This window comes from Epinephelus moara, chromosome 18 (genome assembly GCF_006386435.1).
Source record: "Epinephelus moara isolate mb chromosome 18, YSFRI_EMoa_1.0, whole genome shotgun sequence".
NCBI classification, from domain to species: Eukaryota; Metazoa; Chordata; class Actinopteri; order Perciformes; family Serranidae; genus Epinephelus; species Epinephelus moara.
In genome coordinates, this window is record NC_065523.1 from 10,868,606 (window position 1) to 10,891,663 (window position 23,058).

The 23,058-nt window shown below is 44.1% G+C and overlaps 1 protein-coding gene across 4 annotated transcripts in view; it reads right to left on the reverse strand.

The window, feature by feature from the left end:
• The window catches only part of LOC126404819 (RNA binding protein fox-1 homolog 3-like), a 457,207-nt gene that overhangs the window by 38,563 nt on the left and 395,586 nt on the right, over positions 1-23,058 (reverse strand). For 2 of the 4 annotated variants that reach the window (XM_050068158.1, XM_050068155.1), the window contains exon 7: positions 2,036-2,338. In XM_050068158.1, coding sequence (XP_049924115.1) covers positions 2,036-2,338 — 303 coding nt within the window. The remainder of the gene's footprint in view (positions 1-2,035; positions 2,339-23,058) is intronic. The other 2 variants (XM_050068156.1, XM_050068157.1) reach the window with 1 other exon arrangement.

The window sequence follows — 23,058 nt, forward strand, 5'->3', positions numbered from 1 at the left end:
ATAAAACAGCGCGGGCTTACATGTTTTTTAGAGAGCCCCAAATGGCTCTTCAGAAATGCACTTTCATTTTATGAGCATATTTTCAACCAAATTCACCTCCTACGTCAAGCACAAAGCATTGCCATGACATCAAAGTCTTCTGCTGCTTACTAATGATTAGTGCTGTTATACTCACTCCCAGTATTACTTTTACTCTCAACCCTCACTTTTTACTAAGAAAGGTCATTTTCTCATGTTTGTGATGCAGAGAATATCCAAATTGTCAACTGAAATAAAAAATAAAAATTGAAAAATCACTTTAAAACTGTATGTGTCCAGGGTGGGGGCTCAGATGGACTCCAAATGCAACTCTCGGTAAATGTTATGAAGCTACACTTGCACATTTAAATATACATTGTGATAAAATAGAAGGACCATAATTATTTCTCTTAAGTCTTTTTTGACATACCTTGGTGAAAATCATGAATAACTGTATAATATTATGATTTATTTAATGTATAATTAATACTGCAATTATTATTAATTCATTGCCATTTTAATTGCGTGGGAATGTTAATGCTATACACTATTGAACTGATGGGAAGATACCGTGTGTATCATTTAAACTGCTTTTAACATTGAGAGCAACCCTTTACAAATCTGTAAATGTTCTTAGTTTCTGTACAACACAGAGTGTTGTTGCTCTATGGCACAGAACAGAAAGAGTGGATATTTTTTCCAGCACAAATAGTGCTGAAGCTTTCAGGCTTTAGGCAATGGCAGACAATAGGAGGAGAACAAGTATAAGAACAATAAGAGACTTTCTTAAGAAAAACAACAGTCAGGGAGGGGAAACATGTACCAGGAAATGAGAAGATTTAGTCTTTGTCTCAAACTGGTGTGAGACAGAAGCCACCGTCATGTTGACTTGACTCCGTTGTTAAAGATATACTATGCAGGACTTTCCTAAAAACAATGTATAAACACACAGGGTCAGGCCTTTACAATAAAGGTAGCAACTACGTGCTAGATCATAAGCCGGAGGTATCCAAGAGACACAGCACCAAAAAACGCAAATGTAGTGAGGCGAAACGCCAAACCAGAGTGAATCTGGGGTTGGCTTTACTCTCACGTATGCTGACAAGCATGTTTACACACAGTAACCTACAATCCTGCATAGTATACCTTTAAAGGGATATTTCACATCTTTTGAAGTGCTTAGGGTTGGGGTTTGGTACTTATCCATAGTCAGTGTATTGCATACAGTAGATGGCTGTCAGTGCCCCCATTTTAGAGAAGCAGACAGGAGTACCACCACAGAAGCTAAGCAATGTGTTGCTGTGGATGGAGGCAGGAGTAAAAGATATTTTAGGCACCTCAAAAAAATCAATATCAGTTTAAGTGTACGCTATATTTAGAATGTTTTCCATGCTTTACCTTGCCTTCAGATGACAATTTCAGATGGGGAACTGAAGCCGTTATATCGCTCTCCTCAAAGCCAGACTCAATTGAGGAAAACGGCAATTTAAAATCGCTGTACACAGGACCTGTTGGTCTGCCGCTGCCTCAATTGGTTGGTTTGTTTGTGTTATTGTTTGACTTAAAAGGGTTAGATCCAATTCACCAAAGTCACACAATAACACAAACAAACTCACTAACCGAGGCAGCTATGGACCAGCAACTCAGGCAATCTGCGTTAAGGTAAAGCAGTGAAAATATTCTCAATGCAGTGGGTGGCAAAAATACATTTTGCTGCTTCCCTCATCCACAGCAGTACATTGCTTAGCTTATGTGGCATTAGACTTGCCTGCTTCTCCAACTTGGGGGTGTTCCAAATGCCATGTAGTATATGTAATACACTGACTATGGGTAAATTCCTCATACAACCCCATTTCAAAAGAGCTGAACTATCCCATTAATGGCAAAAATCACAATTTGGCAATGTTAAATTGACATACATACAGAACAGTACAGTATACTTTTTTCTCTAAGCATTATTAACGTCAACTTAAAAAAGAAAATAAAAGGTAAAAAAAGTGATAGTAATATATTTTACTTGCTGACAGCGTGTTGAGAACAGTGTTTGCAGATGATGAAGGACACTGACCGGTGCGGTCGTGGTGGCGGTGATGGCAGGCGTGCTGTTGTCAGTGCCGGCCGGCTCGCTGTGCGTCTGTGTGGGCGTGTAGAGGGTCATGGCGTGCTCAGGAACCCGGCTCTGCCCGGTGTAGTCCTGCGTTGGGAGCGGGTGCGGTGCCGCAAACTCTGCGGGGATGCCATTCTGTGGGGGAGGTGGGTACTGGGCTGGGGTGTACGGCTGGGCCATCGCTTCTGGGGGGTTGGTGGCCTCTTGGTTACCCTGCGAGACACGCACAACAGGAGACAAGCGTTAGAACTTCAGTTGAGATTAAAGTTGAAGTACATTGTTTGACTCCTACGAGCAGCATGAAAGACGTGCAAGTTCACCAGTGCCGCTCGGAAGGCGACTGGGGAGAGTTGTCCTGCAAACTAACTAAGTCAGGGGGAAACAGCCATCATATCATATCTCAGCTCAGATTAGAGAATTCCTTGATCATTGCTAATGAACACAGTTTATGTTGTAGAGCATGGCTCGCTGTTGGAGGGGCAAGAGTCAGGGGGAATCTCAATTGCACTCGTGGCAAAGCACAAGAGGAAAGATCAATTAATTGATAAAATTTTGATTAGGGCCTTTGATTCCAATGACAGGTCTGTTAAACTAGCAGCTGCTCCCTCTCCGAGCTCCACTTTCCTACTTTAAACATTAACCTGTGTCTCATTTTATGAGCTCTCCTACCGCTCACTATCCCTGCCTTTGTTTCTCGAGTATTATTTGGAATTTTTCGTAACAGGTGCCGAAATAAGGATACTTATCTGGTGCCTTTTCCATACCTCTTTGAAATCTCAAATGCACCCAGGTTCAATTTTGAAGTAGCCGTACAAGAACTACAAGCACTTGGCAATGTAATATTACATCTAACACAAGCAAAATCGAGAAGTTTCCAATAAAAGAATAAGTAAACTAGAATGTGACCAATAATTTGATGCCACCTTTTTGGACCTGACAGTTTTAAATACTCTAAGTTGGTCCCCTAAAATAAGTCTGAAACCAAGCCGCAGTCTTTTTCTTAAAACTCCTATTCTTCCATATGCTTTTACAGAGCACACAGTATGTGGTATCTGCACCACATATGTTTTTTAGTCTCTGCTCCTGACTTAAGTGATAGATGGCCCTTTGCAATGAAGCAGTTTCACAGACCCTTTGTCTCGTGTGGATGCTTGAGATGATGAGCTGCAGAAATAATGGACTTTTCTGGCTGGTGCACATTGTTAAACTCAGTAATAGCTGGACTACAGAAGTGCATGTCTTATTGTTGCGAAGCGCTAGGCTCTGCGAATCCAAGACTAATGAGCAGAACAGTGAGATCAGTGCTGCTGGAGCGGATATCCATCCCAACATTAAAAACACAGAGGGAAAAGGTGAGACAATAACACTGAAATCCAATAACACCCCCTGCAAATACCCTCAATCAAATTTAAAGATACAGATCATGCGAGCTCAATGCATAACTCTTTTGATAAGAGAAAAGGAGGAAAAGGCACACGACGGCAGCCAGAAGTAAGGGTTTATGATTGGAGAAAAACAATAACAGTAAACAGATAGAGAAGTTTCTGTCTCTTCCTTTACAAGCTGGCTGGGGATGGTGAGATAGGAGATAAATGTGTTATATTCTTTTTTTTTTGCTGCTGTGGTGTTTGGCCTCTTTCTGCAGACTTCCACAGAAAGCTCTATCTGGGCAAGAAGAGGCTGTGGTTTTAATGAGAGAGCTGAGCAACACTATGCTGTAAATGTAGTGGAAATAATTCTACTCTGACGTGTTGGCAAACAAACCTCGGCCTAAACTGTGCTCTGCCAATTAAGGAAATGCTCCATTATCTAAATGAAAAAAGAGAGAAGCCTTGAGAGAGGAGAGGGATTGACCAGCTTCCTGCAGCCTGCGGGGCCTCAAGGCTGCACCCGCTGTCGGAGTGGACCCTCGCTCCTGCCTGACCTAATCCCCCTTCTCTGTTTCATTATACTGTATTTCTATCTCCTCTGTCTCTCCCTCAATCCCTCCTCCCCCCTTTCCCTTTCATGCTCATCTCTTCCTCCCCCCCTCTCTTTTTATGCAGAAACTTTTTTAATCTCTACCCCTGTGCTCTACTTTTCCTCTCCCTCCAGTCATGGCATTATATAACACACTTGCATTGCAGGGCATCCTAATTCAAGGAAGCTCTTGATGTTGGCAATTTTCAACTTCTAAGCGCCCATTTTAAAAGGAGAATGGGGTTGGTTACCTAAAAAAAGATGCACCTCCTGGTATGACAGCTGAAAGTACTACCAGATCCTGTGTCCTCCTTTTAACCAGCCCGAGCAACCCATCAACACGTCAACGCTCAGCGGTCCGGCGGAGACAGAAAGCGCAGCAGCCTGGAAACACAGAGGTGCTGTGCTCTACTGTACTTCAAACACTGCTCATGTCATTAAGGAGATCAAAGCTTCAGTTATGTCTTTTATTAAGTCACTGTCAAGATCGCGACCCACGGTCTTGATTAGTGTTACCGAGTGTGTTTACACTAATTCCCAGGTTATGATCAGGAAAACACCATCATGTAACAAATCCTGGTTTCAGAATGCAGGAGGTACCTTTATCCTAGTTTGGGGAATTCTCATTATGCTAGCTCGGCTATTCTGATTTAATCCTGGATCCTGTGGCACCTTAGGCAAAAACACAGACTCCTCATTAGGAGTGAAGGTCTCGATGCAGAGGCCTCGGGCAAAACAACGCAGGGTCACGCTGCAAAAAGGTTGAACCTGTCTCAACCTTTGCCGTAAGGCATTCATCCTGCAATGCCCTGCTTTGTCCAATCAAATTCATGCAAGCATATATTGCTGGTAGATTACTTTCTGATGTCAGCTGTGTTCTCTAATGTGTACCTCACTGGGGAGACTGAAGATAAAATGTTTGTCGCAGTGGGTTGTAAAATTCTGTCCACTGTATTTCAAACAGCAGTGCAGTGTTTTGCCATCTGATGCACCTTTATACTCATGGATGTATCATATAAATTGGACTACAGCTGGGCGATGAGATGATGAGTTTACACCATGTGTTACTAACCAGAAAAAGACAACGCTGACAATATTATGCTATTCAAAATCTAAGATTATATCCAGTGTCATATCATGATATTGTCAGAATATTGATATGTTGCTCAGCCCTAAATTGGACTTCCTGGACCATATTTCATCTTCTAACTGCTACCTGAAGCAACATGTCCCCACCAACACAGTGCTATTTTGGGTTTCACACCACTGCCATGTGCACAGGTGTGCTCTCAAGTCAATATGATAAAGCAAAAAATGACTGCGTGTTGAAATGAAGGTAAGCATCTGAAGATAAATAGTATTGTTGCTCTTTTCATTCTTTACTAGTGTCCTGGTAGCTTGAGACCAAAAGAGGTTTGCCCCCAACTGTTGAGGGTACTCAGTTGGAACAAAAATGACAAAGCAGCTGAGAGGTGTACCAAAATCATATCCAAGAAATGATCAAACCAGGATTAGACTTAAACTCAGGACACTAGTGTAAACATGTTAACATGTCAACAATCACACTGTGTGTAGACTTGGACTGAGGCATTGATCAGCAGCTGGTGTTGACTGTATTCTTAGCTTGTTCTCTGTGAATCCTTGTGTGGTCATAAAATGAAAATCACATTTTGTTTGGTGCTTTATTCTGTCTGCTGTTTCTGATGAGCAAGTTGTAAGAGAGTTTCTGCTTCCAGTTTCTTCAGCTATTTATTTGACAGTTGCTTGGTTTAGGGAAATCTGTGATTTAGTTTACTTTCCTCGCTAGCAAGTATTGGACACTGTTCTGTATCTTCTTCATGCCTCGGCTCTGCATCTGTCATGACGTCTTCTACTAAACTTGCTAAATCATCATCTGCCTTCGAGTGTTCCCTCTGTGCCCGGGTCAGTCAGAATCTGAATGGTTACGCACACAGGGCACACAGGGCCAGTGTATCTGTGTCAGGTCTGTAGCGGTTTGAGCCTTAAACAAGTGCAAAGGACTGAGACGGAGCCAAGTGACACACAAACAGGATAACAGCCTAGAGCTCAGTATTGGAGAAAGAAAACTACTTAAGCGTTGTAGCACCATGTCGTTGCTGTTTCAAAAAGCAGAAAGGCAAAAGCAAGGAGGCGGAGAGTACAGGCCTCATTAGTGAAACACAAAGTAACGCTGGCTCTCGTATGATCTTCGCCTTCCTCTGATGTATGTGACAAACGAGTTATTCGACTGGAAATGAACTGGGAGAAGAAAAAAGGCCCGTGCAAATCAGGGGAGTTGTGCTCGCCCCAGTGCGACCGTGCGCCCTTTCTGCTGGGGCTGACTCGTCGTCGTCAAGATAATCCATGGTGCCTAATGAAAAGCCCTCCATGACAAACCAGTCAGGTACACAGCACATCTCATTCCACTGAAAGAGACTGCTGTTCATTATGGCCGTGAACGAGCGCTACGGCTCCTCGTTATATTGGGATCCTTGCAAGTGTTTCTCTACCTGCAGGCCTGTTTATGGGAAAAGAGCAGGTCCCTTTGCGGCACTTTAATGCCCCCCTTACATGGCCTGCTGCCATGAGATGCCTAAACCTCGTCTCCACGGACACGACGACAAAGAATAAAGGCAACCAGAGAGAGCAGCCTTTATCGATCTCCCATCCTTTCCATTCCTCTCTCCCTCCTTCCCTCCATCTCTCCTTTCACCCTTTCTACTCCTATTACTGAAGAGCACAATAAAAAACACTATCTCTAATCTTAAGCACTCTCCTTGTGTAAAATTGGATTGGACATCCTTACTTAAGGAGATCACTTTTGGAGCAGAGTTTTTGTTTTTACAGTCAGCATCAGGAGCCAACGAGGTCAGGGAGGCCTTGTGGCAATGCCCACTGCTGAGGCTGGCAGTCTGAGAGAAACTCCCGGCATCCAGCATTCAGAGAGAGACACAGACTTTCACTGGTGCTAACCCCAGTATACATGGTCAAGGCTATATTCCATCTCAGCAGGTACAACGTCTTGGCCGCTCGCCAGCAATCCGTGATCCTCTTTAGCGGCGCTGGGAGGGACGGTGTTGAGAGGCCAAGTGGAGATGGGCTGTGCAAATACAGGAGCTGTTAGGAGGAACTCATATCGGCAGAGTGCTGCACTGACTCATACGTGCCGACGGAGGGTCAGAGAGCAACGCAAAGGCAAAATACAGCAGGCGACTAATTGCGTTGCATTGAATCCGGAGGGAAATCACTCAAATGGGAGCGGGCTGATCAATCTCAGCGATCTCTGCCGTGATGGAGTGGGCAGCTTTATGGCTTCAGCTCGGTCACACGCAGCTTGGATCATTTTTCAGCGAAGGCCTTCCTACTTTACACGGCTCCTACTGTATGACACTAATAGTCTCGAGCAGTTCCTCCTGATTCTATACACTAGGCAATTCGAAGAGATTTATGAGCAGAGCTGCATTGCACAAACAGTTAAATGTTGACTTAACATAAAGCATCACTGCCTCATTCCTTCATGGAAAATGTACACAAGCTTCTTGCTTTGTCAGATTACAGATGACATAACATTTTCTAAGTGAATCTTTAGCTTTTCAGTGCAGTAAAATTGTTCTTGTCTCAACCACAGCATCATGCGCTGAGCGTTCCTCTCTAGAACAATGCTCATTTGGTTTTAATGACCTCCTGACAGTGACTGTGGCAAACTTGTGACAAATCCCGCTGGGCCGTCACAGCACAAGCCGAGCAGAGTTTATAGTGAAAAGTGTAATGCAGCTGAGCGGAGGCCAACGTACGGCAATCAGTTGATGCAACACAAACGAAACACAGTGGTTTTCAGCCAGCTGCATGAAAGCCTCTTGTTGTCCCCGGCTCTGCTGCTGATGCTCAGTTAATTGTGCCCCGCACACAGACAGTCAGGCAGGCAGGCGAAAAGACGGCCTGAGATGATTTCCACAGGCAACTGGCATTCATTTTGTCTTGAAGGCGCATAAATAAAGGCTGTCTAGCCGGGTCCATTTTAATTAGGCAAGCCACATGATCTTACTCCAAGTCTCTCTGTTAACACTCACCAGAGGCTGCAGCATGTGTTAATTACAACCACATGCCACACAGTGAATCCAAGGTGAGCCAGAAAAGAGAAACTCAGAAGAGGTAAACAACAACAACAAAAACAAAACACCTTCAGCTGAGTTTCTCATGATGAGGCACATATTTGGTGCAGCGGCTATTCCCCTCCCCCCAGTCAACCAATTACAGCAGCATGTCGGGAGAGAGAGAGGGATAGAGAGAGAGGGAGCGGGGAGATGTGCAGAAGCAGCCCAATTTGATGCAGATTCACAACACACCCCCATTTCAACAACACCCCGGTCTTCCTCACCACTAGAGTAGGTTTATGATTTCAAATAGGCTGGGGAGAGGGTTATTGTTTTGTCTCACATTTCCTCCCTTGCAAACTCCCGTCTTTCCATTTTTCCACCTCATTTGTGGAAAAATCAATTCATGGAAATAAACACTCGGTGTCTTCGCTCCGCGTCCGAGTCAATTTAGATTTCGGGCATGTTTCTGCCACTCTTTTCCGAGAGGCTTAATCGTTTTCACATGTCACATATGTTTCATCCCCTCTAACGTGATTTTTCCTCGTTATTGGGAGCACTTATTTGCTCCGCGGCCTTGGATGGAGGTATTAGAAAGAGAGTTCATTTTCCTCAATCCCTTGCTGATTTCTTCATTACGTTGCAGCGGAGGCGCTGCACACGGAGCCTTGCAACCGAGATGGGACTGCTCTTAGCGGTGCGACTGCGAGTGTTACTATACCTCAGAGACGCTGGAGCGCCACTTAATAAACAGAGTAGACAGAGGATCACTTTGAACTCCGGTGACATGTAATGAACCTGTCTGTCTCAGCCACAGCTCCGTCTGGGCTCGGGCTCTGCATGGTAAAAACGCAGATAAATAAATAAAGAAGCAAAAGCACATCCAAATAAGCCTGGAGGCCCTGTGAAAAAGCCATCAGTTACACATGGTTAGACTCATAGCATTTTGCCAACGCCATAAGAGGAGATAATTGTCTGTTTCAGTGCTGTTGCTGCTTTTGTTGCATAACAGATATTTACATCTGGGACTAATTACTCCAGACTGGGTGTCAAAATTTGGATTAACTTGTGGGATGCATCCAGTTTGGTGTTTAGACTCGTTTATTAGTGAGAACAGACACTGTGCTGATTTGACCCCATCAAAAACACACCAAAGAACTTTTTCATCTACTTTTTTCTCTGTGTTTTCTTCTTCTGAAGTTGTCTGAACAAAGTGATATTGACATACATTCTATTAGAAACCCTCCAAACTGAACGACTTCTTTGAGATTGCTATTGATCACTAAGATAAAGACCTGAACCAAATGAAAACTGATAACTGAACAGTGGGATGTTCTGTCATTCTGGTCATATAAACCCGTAAATCAATCCCACAGTGTCGTCATGCCAGCGTACTGCTCCTCTGACTACAGATGAGTCTTTTAAAATTCTGCAGGGGATAAAAATGCCAACATTTGTTTTAGAATCAGCTGATTGTCATGTTAATTCAGTCTTTTTTTCTCTTTTATGCATGCTGGGATTATGATACGGGGGCAAGAGTTCCTCGTGGGGACAACATGCCATTACTTAAGCATGCAGGAATCTCGACATGACATTCCTTGACCGCTGTGACAATGGCAAACATATGCAAATGAAGGAGAGTGCCACTGTCATTATGACCCTGTCACAGAGACTCTGACACCTCCCACTGGACCCCGAGCATGTTAGAGGAAGAGGAAAACTGAAAGAGAGAGATAAACCGGAAAAAAAGGTGCGACAATGACCAAATTCTGGGAGAACAGGTGTAACGTTGTTGTTTATGTTATCTTTGCCTTTCCTCATTCTCTCAGCTCTCTTTTGACCCCCTTTGTAATTTATTCCATTGGCCTATTTGCCTCACTGAATCTTTTTTCCTTTTTTTTTGGCTTTGCTCTGCAGTGGAAGGGGGAACAGGTTTACATGTGCGGGATTCTTTGAAGTGAAAATGCCGACTACTCCCTGCTGTAGCCAAAGCTCATCTAATCAGGGGCTAATTCCAGTTATTAAGATTTGAGAGATAACTTTGATTCATCACAGTCCATCTACCCCTATCGGTTAATCACTGTCGCGCTAAGCTCTTTTTTAGTCATCCTTTTGTTTCCACTCCCTCTGGCACGCAGAGAGGGGGAATAAGAGAGATAGAAGAGAAGGAAAGGGAGAAGATATTAACAATATTAATGACCCGTGATTCTCGTCTCCTTAATGAGAAGGGTTATTAACTGTGATTATCCATGATGAAATGGTGGTAATTCTTGAAAGCTTGAGAAAACTTGTACAATCGCTTGTCTGCTGATTTGTTCCTGTGATGTCTGAGAAAGAAAAAGGTGAGCGCGGTGAGAAAGAGAGGAAGAGAACTTAGAGGATAAAGAGGCAGGGGCAACCTGGGGAAACAGAGATGCTCGCAGCAGGAAGCTGGGAGGGATTTTTTTTTCTTTCTTTTTTTCTTTTTTTAAGGAAGGCTAAGGCAACTGTCTCCAGTCCCAGTGCTGCTGCATTTCAGACAGTTAAAATCTGTCTTCTTCACAGAGATGAATCCAAACTCTGAAGTGTTTCTCCCTCTTAAAACCCTTGGCGCTGCGTCGCCTCTCACTTCCTCTCCCTGATTCCTCTCCCGGTGGCTAACGAGTGGGCCAACGCGCGCACCCAGTCGCCCATCTGCTGGTTGACACTGCTGAATGGCTGTTTGAACACCTATGCTGCTCTCGCCAGATTCCTGATACAGCATTTCTCCCGCTCACCCTTTTTTCATACCAATTATAGGGAGTTGCATGCTTGTGGAGTCCCTGTCGGCTCCATATGATTCCCTCAACGGAGGGGAGGGGGGTGGGGAGGGGGTGCTGTCTGGTGAATCATTGATGTGCAGTCAGACTGTTTCATTGCAGATCTGTGTGTGCGTGTGTGTGTGTGCGTGTGTGTGTGTGTGTGTATGGGGGGAGAAGGAGGTTAGCAGCAGACGGATAACAATCCTGAATTATGCATGTCTGTCCCTTGTGAGGAGTGGAGGGGGGTGGCTGGCGACGGGGATGAGCCACACTCTCTTATCCCCGGGGACAAATTTGGATAGAAAAGAGCTAGGTGTGGAAAAGTCGGGACCACCGTGAGCACTACCTGACCGCTTCAGATGAATCTCTTTAGCTCAACGAACTCCTCAAACTGTGATTGCTGACAACTGCAGACAGTCCGCTCGTTGACGCACAGGAAGTCGGTCCAGGAAACAGCCCTGCTATGACGCCTGATGTGTGGTGATAATGCTAATGGGCCGGAGTGGCGGATTTCCTAACTTATTTGTTGTGCGTTCCTTTTTAAAAGCATCTCTGGGAATTTAAGCCTGGACCACACGAAACACTATCACCCTCCTAAAATTACACTGTATCACAGAAACACCTGCTGGGCCCATTTTAGATAATAATCCCATTTCTACATGCCAGTACAGCTCTCAGACGGGAGAAATTGGATTGTTTGCATTACTGACCTGTGGAGCAAGGCAGTCTGGGAAAAGCAACAGCCTTGAGGCTTTATTAGATTCAATCGTTCTTTCATAAACAAAACCTTACTTTTCACAAAAAAGAGGTAAAAAAAAATAAATACTAAATGTGGGTAGGCCAGCACTTTGTGGACACACTCCATTTATTTTCTCCAATTAAATCTCTTTAATTGGATTGAGGGCTGGCACCTGGTTTACACTCTGTCAACCACGCAATCCACAATAATTGATGCCAGAGCCGTGTGTGTGTGTGTGTGTGTGTGTGTGCGTGGGATGTGCAGCGGTGGGGGAGGGATTTAGAGCATGTCTCACTACTCCACAATTTCACTGTGATCAATTTATCAATGGCCCGCCTCGCTGTCCACCAGCGTCCACTGCACTGAGATGGGAAATGCCTTAACACTTTGGTGTGTGAGCCAACATGCAGCCACACACACACACACACACACACACACACACACACACACACACAGAGGCTGTGGTGGAGAAGGCATTCAGATCCTTTAGGCAACAACACTACAACGTAATAACAACGTATCACTAAATAATACAGTGTGTTCACCATTTTGTACTGCTTTCCGAACGCCTCGTGAGAATTATTATTCTCCTTTAAATGCACTCCAGTGATGTATTGTTGAATATAGTGTGCAATCCAATGGTCAGCAACTGAGAGTGATTTTTTTTCATCATAGTGTAGACCGAAACACTGTGACATCATGCTAGAACTTCTAGGAAGACAACTGGTAACTGTTTTGAATTATGTGAAATAGGCAAACGTGTTTATTTTTGTGGTCATTTTCAGCTGTAAGTGTAATGTTGAAAGATATATAGTTAAACACCATGCTCATTTTTCATATACCAAATCTACCTGCAGGGAAGCTAAGCAATGCACTGCTGTGGACAGGGCCGCAACAAAATGTATTTTAGCCACCAAAAAAAATCTATATCAGTTTAAGTGTATGTAATATTTGGAATATTTTGACTGCTTTACCTCACACACTAACTGATCGATGCAGCATGTACATATGTACATGACGCATAGAGGTTTCTACCAGGAAGTTGTAAACAAACAGTGATTCAGTGTATATAGCGTGTGTAATAAGTGTTTATTCCCCATGTTTTTAAGGCTTGAAACATCAAATTAAAATGAAAAGAGGTCTAAATTAATAACAGATATACTTAAAAATACTTCTCAAAGGCACCGTATATGCTTGTACACAGAATTTCCTGTATAGTGTGTAATAAATTATGAATTATTTGATGTGCAAAGTAACTAGCGACTGCAGCTGTCCAATAAATGTGGTGGAGTAAAAGTAAACAGGCAACACTGTGTTCTGAAATGTAGTGTATCGAAAAAAAACATAAAATGGAAATTTTAGAGCTGTCTTTACGCCCAGTACCTGTGTCAGTATACTCAGTTACTTTCCACTACTGCGTCATAAAGAAAAACACATGCTCTTGCATATATGCACATTTAAAAGTTGAAACGCATGCTAATACTGCAGATCTACATCCATAGTTGCGAGCTCTGATACACAGGTGAATATGCACACCTACAGAACTTGGATCCACTCCTGAATACAAATGCCCGCGCTGAATACAAATGGTGTGCGCCCACACGTGGAAACACGCAGAGATACAAATCCAAGAGATGCATCACGGCGCGTTGACAGCACCTTTAAGACACTTTGAGAAACACCCGGCTCCTGAATACCGAGCTGCGCCGCCATACAAATGGAGAGAGGCAGAGACAGAGCGAGAGGGAGGCCAAGGGAGACCCGACACAGTAAATAAAAATACAATTTCCTCCAGTGACATGCCCATTCTGTTGGAAGCCTGACTCTAATTATTCTAAGCACTTTGAGGGATGGCTTTCCACTGCATTAATCTACACATCCCACTCGCCCATCCACAGTCGATGCACTTTTAACTACCTAAGGACGCCCCGAAACTCTTCTTAAAACCTCGGGAGGAGGAGATTGACTTTGTACAGTGATGGGGTAAAGTGCTTTGCCTGAGTGAATCTTTCTCTAAATCTCACAGCACAACACCATGCAACAATTTTCATTTTCAATTTCAAATATAGCGCATCTCTTCCCTCCAAAAAAAAAAAAAAAAAAACAGATCAGATTTGAAGGGGGAAATGTACGTGGTGCCGCGCGGCTCAAAATAAGTCGGTGAATTCTCATTACAGGGCTTGTGTGAGAGTGTGCTTGTTTTCCTCTGGGCAGGAAAGCACTCGTAGCTCATTTGGAGCCAAGATGAATCAATAAATCACGGGGGACCATCGATCAATCAATGAGCCTATCAATACTCGCTGGATGAGACTCCTCCCACCGCGAGAGGCCATCTTTGGTAAGAATATGTCGGGCAAATAGGCTTTTAACATAATAGCTCTGTCCACTTGTGCTGAGTGCAAGATTGATGCTGTGCAATGTTTACATGTTGACACAAGCTGTAATAGTGATACACAGCAGGTCCCGTGTTTACATGTAAAATAATCAGCACGCATGCACACACACACACACACACACACACACACACACACACACAGATATACTGTAATGTGAACGACTGCTCACATTCTGGTCATGTTTATCAAAATCTAAACAAGATCAAACCATCTTTGAAACAGCTCTGCTCTCTGATCGAGGCTGTATATTTGGCTTTGCTGCACTGCAATATCTACTCTTTATAAACATCTGCCCCCTCGGTGGAGAGAAAAAAAAAAAGGAGGGATACAGAAGGAGAGAGGCGGAAGCAGTGATCTATCTTTCCTAATTAATCACCATTCGTTTTTAAGTAAAACGTTTGTAATAACAGCATTCCCAGCTGCTCTTCCCCCCAAACAGATACAGAGGCCAAACTGCTGGCACATTATGAGGAGAGTGACATTTTGATGTGAACCGTAGGGCAGCTTCTCTCTGTATTCAATATGCTCAAGACAAAACGCAGAGTAAGGATGAGGCTGCAATAACAAATGGCAACGCTGCTGCTAGAGGACAGGGCTGGTGTTATTCTACATTTCTCGTACCATCAGCAAATCCAATGAAAAGACCAAACCAGCAAAGAATTGATCCTAACAAGTAAGACGTTCCTTTATTACCATGAACACACACATAGTTTGTTTTGCCTCAATCCCACATGCATCATCTTGCTGCCAGAAATACTCACTAGAGCCCCAAATGTCGATTAATCCACCGCTGAAAATAGTCCCCAACAAATGCACTACTTTCTCCTGTTAAAGCAACGTTTGCTAAAAACTACAGTGACCAGCTGTTTTAGGAAATTACAGAGCCTTTTTAGAAAATTAAGCTATATATTTGTGAGCCTTTTTTTATATCAAGATTTATGTCTCCTGTAGGGACCAATGGGCTGAGTGCCACAAACAGGGTACGGAAGTATTAGATGAGCTTTGGTCTGCTCATGGAATTTGTAGACAATAAAACACCAGCCAGATCCTTTAAATTAAACCTAGAAAAACTGATTATTATGAAGTATACATGATTTGAATTGCTATACGCTTCATATTACACCTCATTGCAAATACATTACATTAACTGTATAATACTTCAAATCTAGTATTCACTAAGAGGGATACATTTGTTATCAGAGGTAGCAGAAACCTGGAATTTTTTTCTGCCGAATATAATTCCTCACAGTGGCTGCAAGCGTAAAAGTGTTGGCAGGTAAATTAACTTCCCTCTAAGTTACCATCTCCAACCTACGTGCCCTTCAGCAAAGCACTTATCCCCTAACTGAGCTGCTCGGTTGCCATCAGCAGAAAACTGAGACTGAGAGTTAACATGCTGCGTGAGAGCACTGCAGGGCGATGCCTGAAAGAGGGGTTGCATACTCAGCAAACACTCGTCGAATTAAAGGAAAAAAGTAATGAATGAATAAACAAGCAGCCGAACAAATATATAAATTAAGTTGTAGAGATGCTCTTTTTTTTAATTCAGAGGGAAATGACTACAGTTGAGGACCGAATGTGAGGAATTTGTTCCAAAATACTACAGGGATTACAAACATTGATTTACATTATGGGGAAAAGCTGCTGCTTTCTTTTTTTATTGAGGCACCTAATGACGGATTTGATACTTTTAAGAATGCTGCAAATCAGAAAAAGAGACGGTTGCAAGAGGAAGTAATGCTGTCAAAGAGACAAAAAGGGCTTATGTGCACTCTGTAGCAGCATGACAGATTAAAAGATGTGATAATGCAAAAAGTGAAATGACACAACATGCAACCAAAGAGAGGGTCTGACTGTCCTGGTCTGACCCTGATGATGGACAAGGAATAAATGGTTGTGCATGACTTGCTCTGTGTGTTTTCGCATTTACGTGCATGTGTCAGTCTGTAACACTTGGTGTGAAAGGCTCAGGTGGAATGACAGGATTATCAAAGGTTTTTTAACACCGTTCAGTCAGTAAAAGAGATGAAACCAGTGAAGAAAAATACAAACTGTTCAGGAAAGGCTTGAGGCTTCCTACAGCAAAGTGACTGATCCCACTAATTTAAAAATCTAATTTACTCCTATGTTATAAACTGACCCAAAATGAAAAGTTAAATTGGTAGAGAGCACCAAAATTGAAACAAACACAACTGGGTCTCAGTGGGCATTCCCACAGTCAAACGGATAAATACATTACCAGACGGCAATACCAACACACTAATGTTGCAGCGGTGTTTGTATACCCGCAGCCATAGAAGGGCCACTCTTGTCAAGTATCCTTAATTATGAGGGCGCTTATTTAATTCAGTGAGCAATACAAGCTTTCTTCCAATCACAAACACTTCGAAAAGGCATTCATACCTTGCCGAGGCTGCACAGTCTGCATCTGGATCTTAATACACATGGTGGCATATAATTATAGGACATTTGCTTTTATCCCAAACAAGTGTCATAGTTAATGGAAAATAGTGAATATGCTGAGTGCTTTTGAAAGTTAAGGAATCATGTAAAACTCCATGATCCACACCCAAAAATAACCACTTAAGTTCATTGCCCATGTCCAGACTTGCAGCAAATTTCACTGGTTATTGGGATATTTTATCCTGCTGACTAACAACCAGAACAACCACCAAATTGGCCCAAAAAAACTCCTCAGCAGATTTAATAATCCAGGGCCCTTATTTATTTAATTGAACATATGTTTTTGGTCCACATGCAACAAGCCTGGATCATATCAGCCTGCCTGGTGACATCCAGTGGTTATTTAAAGGCCAAAACCAGCTGCAAGTCTTGGTGTAACCCAAGTACACAGACATGGGTGTGTGTGTGTGTGTGTGTGTGTGCTGAGGCTCTGAATACAGTGCCACTATGTGGCAGCTGACACAATGGAAACAGATTGCCATGGTTGCTCCGCAGCTTTCCATCACATCGCAGCAGATAGAGGGAACGTGAGGCCTAAGGGTCAGCGCTGTGGCTGCCTGCAGACACAAGGCACCGGGCCCGGCCATTACTGTTAGCTAATTGGAGTTTTCCTCCGGGTCAAACTAGCCATCTGTGGTGCCTTTACCAGCGAAGACCCCTCTCTCAAACCCCCCCGCCCGTATCATTTTTAACAGTGTCACCGCTTGATGTGACTCTCTTTCTCTGCTTCCTCCTTTAAGGACAGGGAGGTGGGGTGGGGGGGATTAAGGAAAGAATGTGATCTCCCTCCACCGCAGCTGGTTAATAGGAAAAGTCTCTGTCTCCTCTGTGCACCATTCATCATGTCAAATGGTAATATCTTTAAAGGTCAGGCCAAGTCATAAAGAAAAAAGAGCCTTGGCTAAACTTTCCTTGGGATTTCCAGAGGTCTAATCACCAATCACCAAATCTGAAGTGTCTCTTTTGATTGGCTTTTGATGGCCTTATTTCAGAGTGAATCATTACACAAAAAAGGGACATTAAGAAGAGCGGAAGCCAGCTAATTTTTACAGAGTAACATGAAGAAAATTCTCTGTATGGAATCAACCAGCTTGACAAAAAAGGGAGAGAAAATATAGAGGCTGGAGGAAATATGAAAAGAAAAAAAAAACAGCAGTTGCATGATTTATCCAGCCGAAAAGCAGCAGGGTGCACAAAAAAGGAGCGTAAAAGCTAGATAAAATGGAAGAAGAAAAGGTGGCAGGAAATAAAAGAGAGGCAGAGGAGCTAAAGACTGCTACTGTCTGACAAGTGTCACACTTGCGCTTCGATCCAGCCTTCCTCCTGCGCTAATGACTGTCAACACGACAAGCAGGGCCGTCTGAAGGGGGAGAAAATTACTCGCTGAAAAGCAATTGACTGACCCCCATCATTTCTCAGGGAACCAGTGACCTGTGAATATTTCATTATGGGGAAAGTCGTGAGGCCCATATAAATGGGGGGCAGAGGGGGGTGTTGATCTGCCGAGCTGTGCTGTCCCGAGCCGAAGAGGGAAACTGGGGGCAGACCTGCCTGCCTTGTAGCCTTTTCACTGCTCCTACAATGCATATTTTAGCCGAAGAAAGAGGCGAAATGAAAAGACTTAGTTACCGTTTGGAGAAATGTTTTTCAGCAGAGAGCTAATGTAGACAGAGTGGGAGAGCATCTAGATGAGAGGGTTGCCTCATTTACCGAAGCCGGAAGAGAAGAGAGAGGATTTGAAGGGAGAGAGAGAAAGAAAGCTAGGGGAAAAAAACCCTGAAATGTTTTTTAGGTGTGGGTCAAAGCGAGCCATTCTTCTACCCTCTGCGCGACATTCGTCTTACATTGAGAAACATCAGAGGCCTCAGAATCGAGAGGGGCAGGAAGAGAAAGAGAAGACGAGAAAGATGAAAGAAAATCAATCCCTCGGCAAGCCTGATTGATCGGTGGAGTTTTGGACAATTTCATCAGGAGACTCCACTAACCAGAGATGACACGACCCATATTGGAGGGAGAACGCATTGTGGAGATTAATACCTGCATTAGAGGCATCAGGTCGGATAAACGCGGGCTCTGGCAGTAAATACACCAGGCCGGCGTGCCCCTTCCATGACGACTTAATGCCAGAAAAATCCTTGCAACCCACACTTTACTTTTCAAACTTGGACTGGACGGGATAATTGAGTCAATTAGGAGCACCTTAATCCGTGGAAGGGATCTTCAAAAGAAAAATATACAGTCAAGGTTTGGGTTTGGTCTTAAGGATATAAATAAAGAGAGCTTGGAGATTGTCTCTGTTTATCCAACGATGGAGGGAAAGAGCAGAAGGATTATATCTGATCTCATTCAGGAACCTCGTGTTACATATTAACTTCTACTCTTGACTGTTTTAGTAAAACTTTAATTCATCATTTTTGTGGGGAATAGCACTATTTTATAATTACTTTGTGACAGTTAAGAATTCGTCAACATTGAAGGAGTTCTGTTCCGTCTGCCCTTCGACAAGCGCTGAGATAAAATCAGGAATGAATTTAATTAGATAAGAACAGGAGAGTGGAGAACAATATCGTTCTCTGGTCATTCTGACATTTCTCTTTATTCCCCGTTATTCTAAGACAAGCCTCAAAGACGGGAGGCGAAAGAAAGTCAATAGGCGCATCATCATCTAAACTTCCACTGAATCTACCTCAGCGAGAAGCAAGTTCTCCGCTCTCCACCGTGTATGTCAAACCAATGGAGGGAGGAAATGGACAGGGTGAACTAGGGGGAAGTGCAGAGGGACAGAGGGAATACTGCTGATCGAGCAGATTGGGCAAGAAAGCATGAAATACTACATTACAGGGGGAAAAGGACAAAAGCAGCCACCAGGGCCTGATCATGTAGGCCTGACAGGGAGGCAGGGGGTGGAAGTAATCGAGGGTCATACAGGCCAGATGACTGATCGGGGGGACGTCGGGCAAAGTGACAATTTTTGCGGATGGTAAATATTTCAGCAGTGCTTGGTCGTGCGGTGGAGGTCAAGCAAGCTCCATTTTAAAACACAATAGACAGACACCTTTAATAAAACATCCCACATACGCACACAAACCAGAGCTGCACTACACACACACAGAAAACACTCACTGTTCTTTTTCTTACACTTAATGGTCTAATTTCATCGGTTGCAGCAGGAGGAAGTTGCCTTTAGAGAAGGGATAAAATTCAGGTCTGTGCTCATAAGCAAGTGGGGGACGTGACCATGACTGTCAGTGACATTTTGCAATGATCCACATTTCACACATTTTAATGCAACAAAAAGGCCTCCTCAGTCCCTGTCTCATATCTGGTTTAAAAGCCTTAAAGAGCATGTTCTTTCTTCTTTCTCTAAGTGTACTGCTGACGAGGGGAGGAAAAAAGTAAAGTCAAATTAAAAAAAAAAAAATCCTTGCTTCCAGCTCATCAGACTGGCATCCCTCCAGGAGTGTCTCACTGATATACAACACCAGTGCCAGTGTGACAGTGCACATGGATCTCTTCCATGTACTGCTGGCTGAACATCACTTGCAATAGCTCCTGTGGACACATCCAACTCAAACCCTTTGTGGGCTACCCAGAGTGCCCCCTGTTCCCTTTGTCCGTCAGCGCAGGTAGCTCGTCAAAGCGCACAGTGACAAAGCCTGAGTCTGGTCCAGAGGCTTTCTGCTGCCCCCCTTCCCTCCCAGCTCCTGCAAACTTGGCAGCTGATGTCAGTAGCCACTGAGTGGGGTTGGGAAAGCGATGTTCCCCTTTTGCTCCCCATCTGCACTTAGTCGTTGATAAGGCAGCTTGGGGTGGGGGGGGTGTGGGGGGGTGTTGTTATAGTGTCAGAGACGGGATTGGCCTCTCATCCTCTGTTTTACATTACTGCATGTCTGCAGGAAAGTTGATTAAAGCCTGAGCGCAGATGTGAACTCCTCACCTGCTCTGCCTTTCATCACTGTAGGGGTGGGGAGATTGGGGTGGGGCCTTCTGCCCCGCTTTGCTGTGCTGTGTATGCACCAAGATTATGGCCATGAAGGCTACATTACAGTGCCCTCAAAGGGTAATCAGAAGCTCGGGGTGGGTGGGGATAGGGTGGCTTGGGTGTGGGTGGCTGCAAAGAGCTGGATGGTGGGTGCTCATTTATCAAACACCTCCAGGACAACCTCCCTTCTCTTTCTTTCTCCTCCATCAAAAATGCGCCGTGCATGAAAAAAAGTCTCTGCCGCCTCTCAACCTGCTTTGCTTTGAGCCTGAACCTGTGCTTTCTGGTGCACCGTCCTAGTGGCAAATTAGCACTCATAATGAGCTGGAATCCAGTCCTCAATGCCTCCATTAAAAAGGGCCCTTGGGTCCTAGGTAGGCTCTGTGACAAGACCATTGGTGTGTTAAAGCAGTGAAATGCATACCCTAGACCTCGAGCATGTACCAGCTGAACTCTTGACCCCACCCCCATCCCATCTACATCTCACATCGGGCGCCTCTGACACGGTTCCTCAGAGCTGTGTTTCCTGATCCCAGAACCCATTCACCCATTTACCCATTCTGAAACAATGAAATGGCCACAATGACTTCTTGGACCGGATTCAATAGGTACTTCAAGAAAAGGGAAACCTGCTGGGATTGGCTTAAATGATGAAAACTATTGTGCTCAGAAAGAATCAATTGGTGCTTTTCAGCGTAATTCGATTCTATTCACAAAGGGGCTTGGGAGGCAATCTTAAAATGGAAATGCCACTTTGCTTGGAGTGGGTGGGGAAGAGATGAAGAGAAAGAGGGATAGTTTGCATGGCAAGACACCATCTCCTACCGTTAGTACATCTTTCAATCATGTCTGTATGTGTCTTACAAACCGCTGCAGAGTTTGTGCTGAGTGCAACAAAACCCGACTAAAGTGGGTTATCGTTTTCAGCCAAATAATTACGGTGATGTGGGTGGGATGCACCGCACCTCTTCCCTTACATCCACCACAAAGCAGCCTCACGGCACGGCGGGTGAAATTTTAAATTGGTCTCTGCTTACATTTTCACAAACCACAGTCCTTTAATTGTGCTATATTAGAGCAATTTAAAAGACTCACAAGTTCAGTTGGGGCTGCAGATCAGTTTCATGAAAGCAGATAAAAATGGCCGCATTATCTGTTTTCCAAGGAACATGAATGCTGCGAGTTCAGGTCGTTCACAGCAGCCAGAGAGCCTTACAGGTATTTAGTGTTGGGAACTGTATTACATATGGTTGCATAAGATATAAAAGTATGACATCCTCAGAATAACAGCGTGTTTTTATCTAATCAAGGCAGAGCAACAAATTGGTACATTCAGCTGCTTTGATAAAAGAAGGCCAGAGGGTAGTTGTGGCACAAAGTACAAGCAACTTTTCTGCGCTTTAATCAAAAATGGCACCTTTTTCCTGGATTAAGCGCTTGCAAATGTTTGTCTGCACCTTGAGACAAGCAGGTGGACAAACTGCATTAGGTGAAAATAACTGCACAGGTTGATCCTGCAGGAGTAGAGCTATGATGCGTGAAAAAAGAGAAGAATGGCGATGCAAAAAGGAAAACCAACTTTCCCTCTCAAGCACCAATCCAGCAGGATGTCGCTTATCTCTCTGGTCGGTAAAGTGCGGTTGAGGCTCCGGTCAGCATCCTTAACCGCTATCTGTCACTCTACCTCCTTCCCTTTCCCCCTCACCTGCCTCCCCCTTTTGCTGCTCTGGGACCGGCTCACTTTCAACCTGGCTGCGGTCAGAGACGGACAGGATGAGGTAGACGGGGAGTTGGACTGAGTCTGCAGGCAGGCGGGGAGTGTCGGGCGTGCAGGGGGGGCATTGTTAGAGGCTAACCCATGGGGCTGTTCAGTTCAGGGGCCTTTCTCCTCTCCCTCTGTCTGTCTTGGCAAGAGAGAAGGTAGTGTCTCCTGCATCATTAATGAAGGCGGTTGACGCCCCGTACAGCAGTGCCCAGCAGCCAAAGTCTCCTGCCTGCCACCAGCCTGGAAGTTTGAAAGAGAGCTGATGTAGTGTATATCCATACTATGGTAATGACAGAGGTAAAGCCAGGCCTCACTCTACTTTGGCAGTCCATGCTGTATAATCAGCCATGATGAACAGAGCAACCCCAGAGATTTAGAGGTCTGCTAACTTTGGGCTGGCACATGTTGGACTCCATTGTGAATGTTATGAGTAATACAAAAGGCATATTCAAAGACACTCCATCACACGAAACTTCCAAACATGAAAGCTGCTGTCTGTGTCTATGAAATTTAATCTCGACTGAATGGCGAAGAACAATGAACTAATTAAAAGATACTTCTTTTTTTTTTTTTCAGAATTCAAGTTTGATTGAATCCTGGATAACTCACATCTCAAAGAGAGATGGAGGCTCTGTCAGAGAGTGTTTACTGTAAAATGCACAATGGAGACAGACAGAGAGCAGGAAAAAAACTACCTCTACTCTCCTTTCATCTACAGTGAAGACAACCATGTCACAATTGTTGCCTCCTCAGAT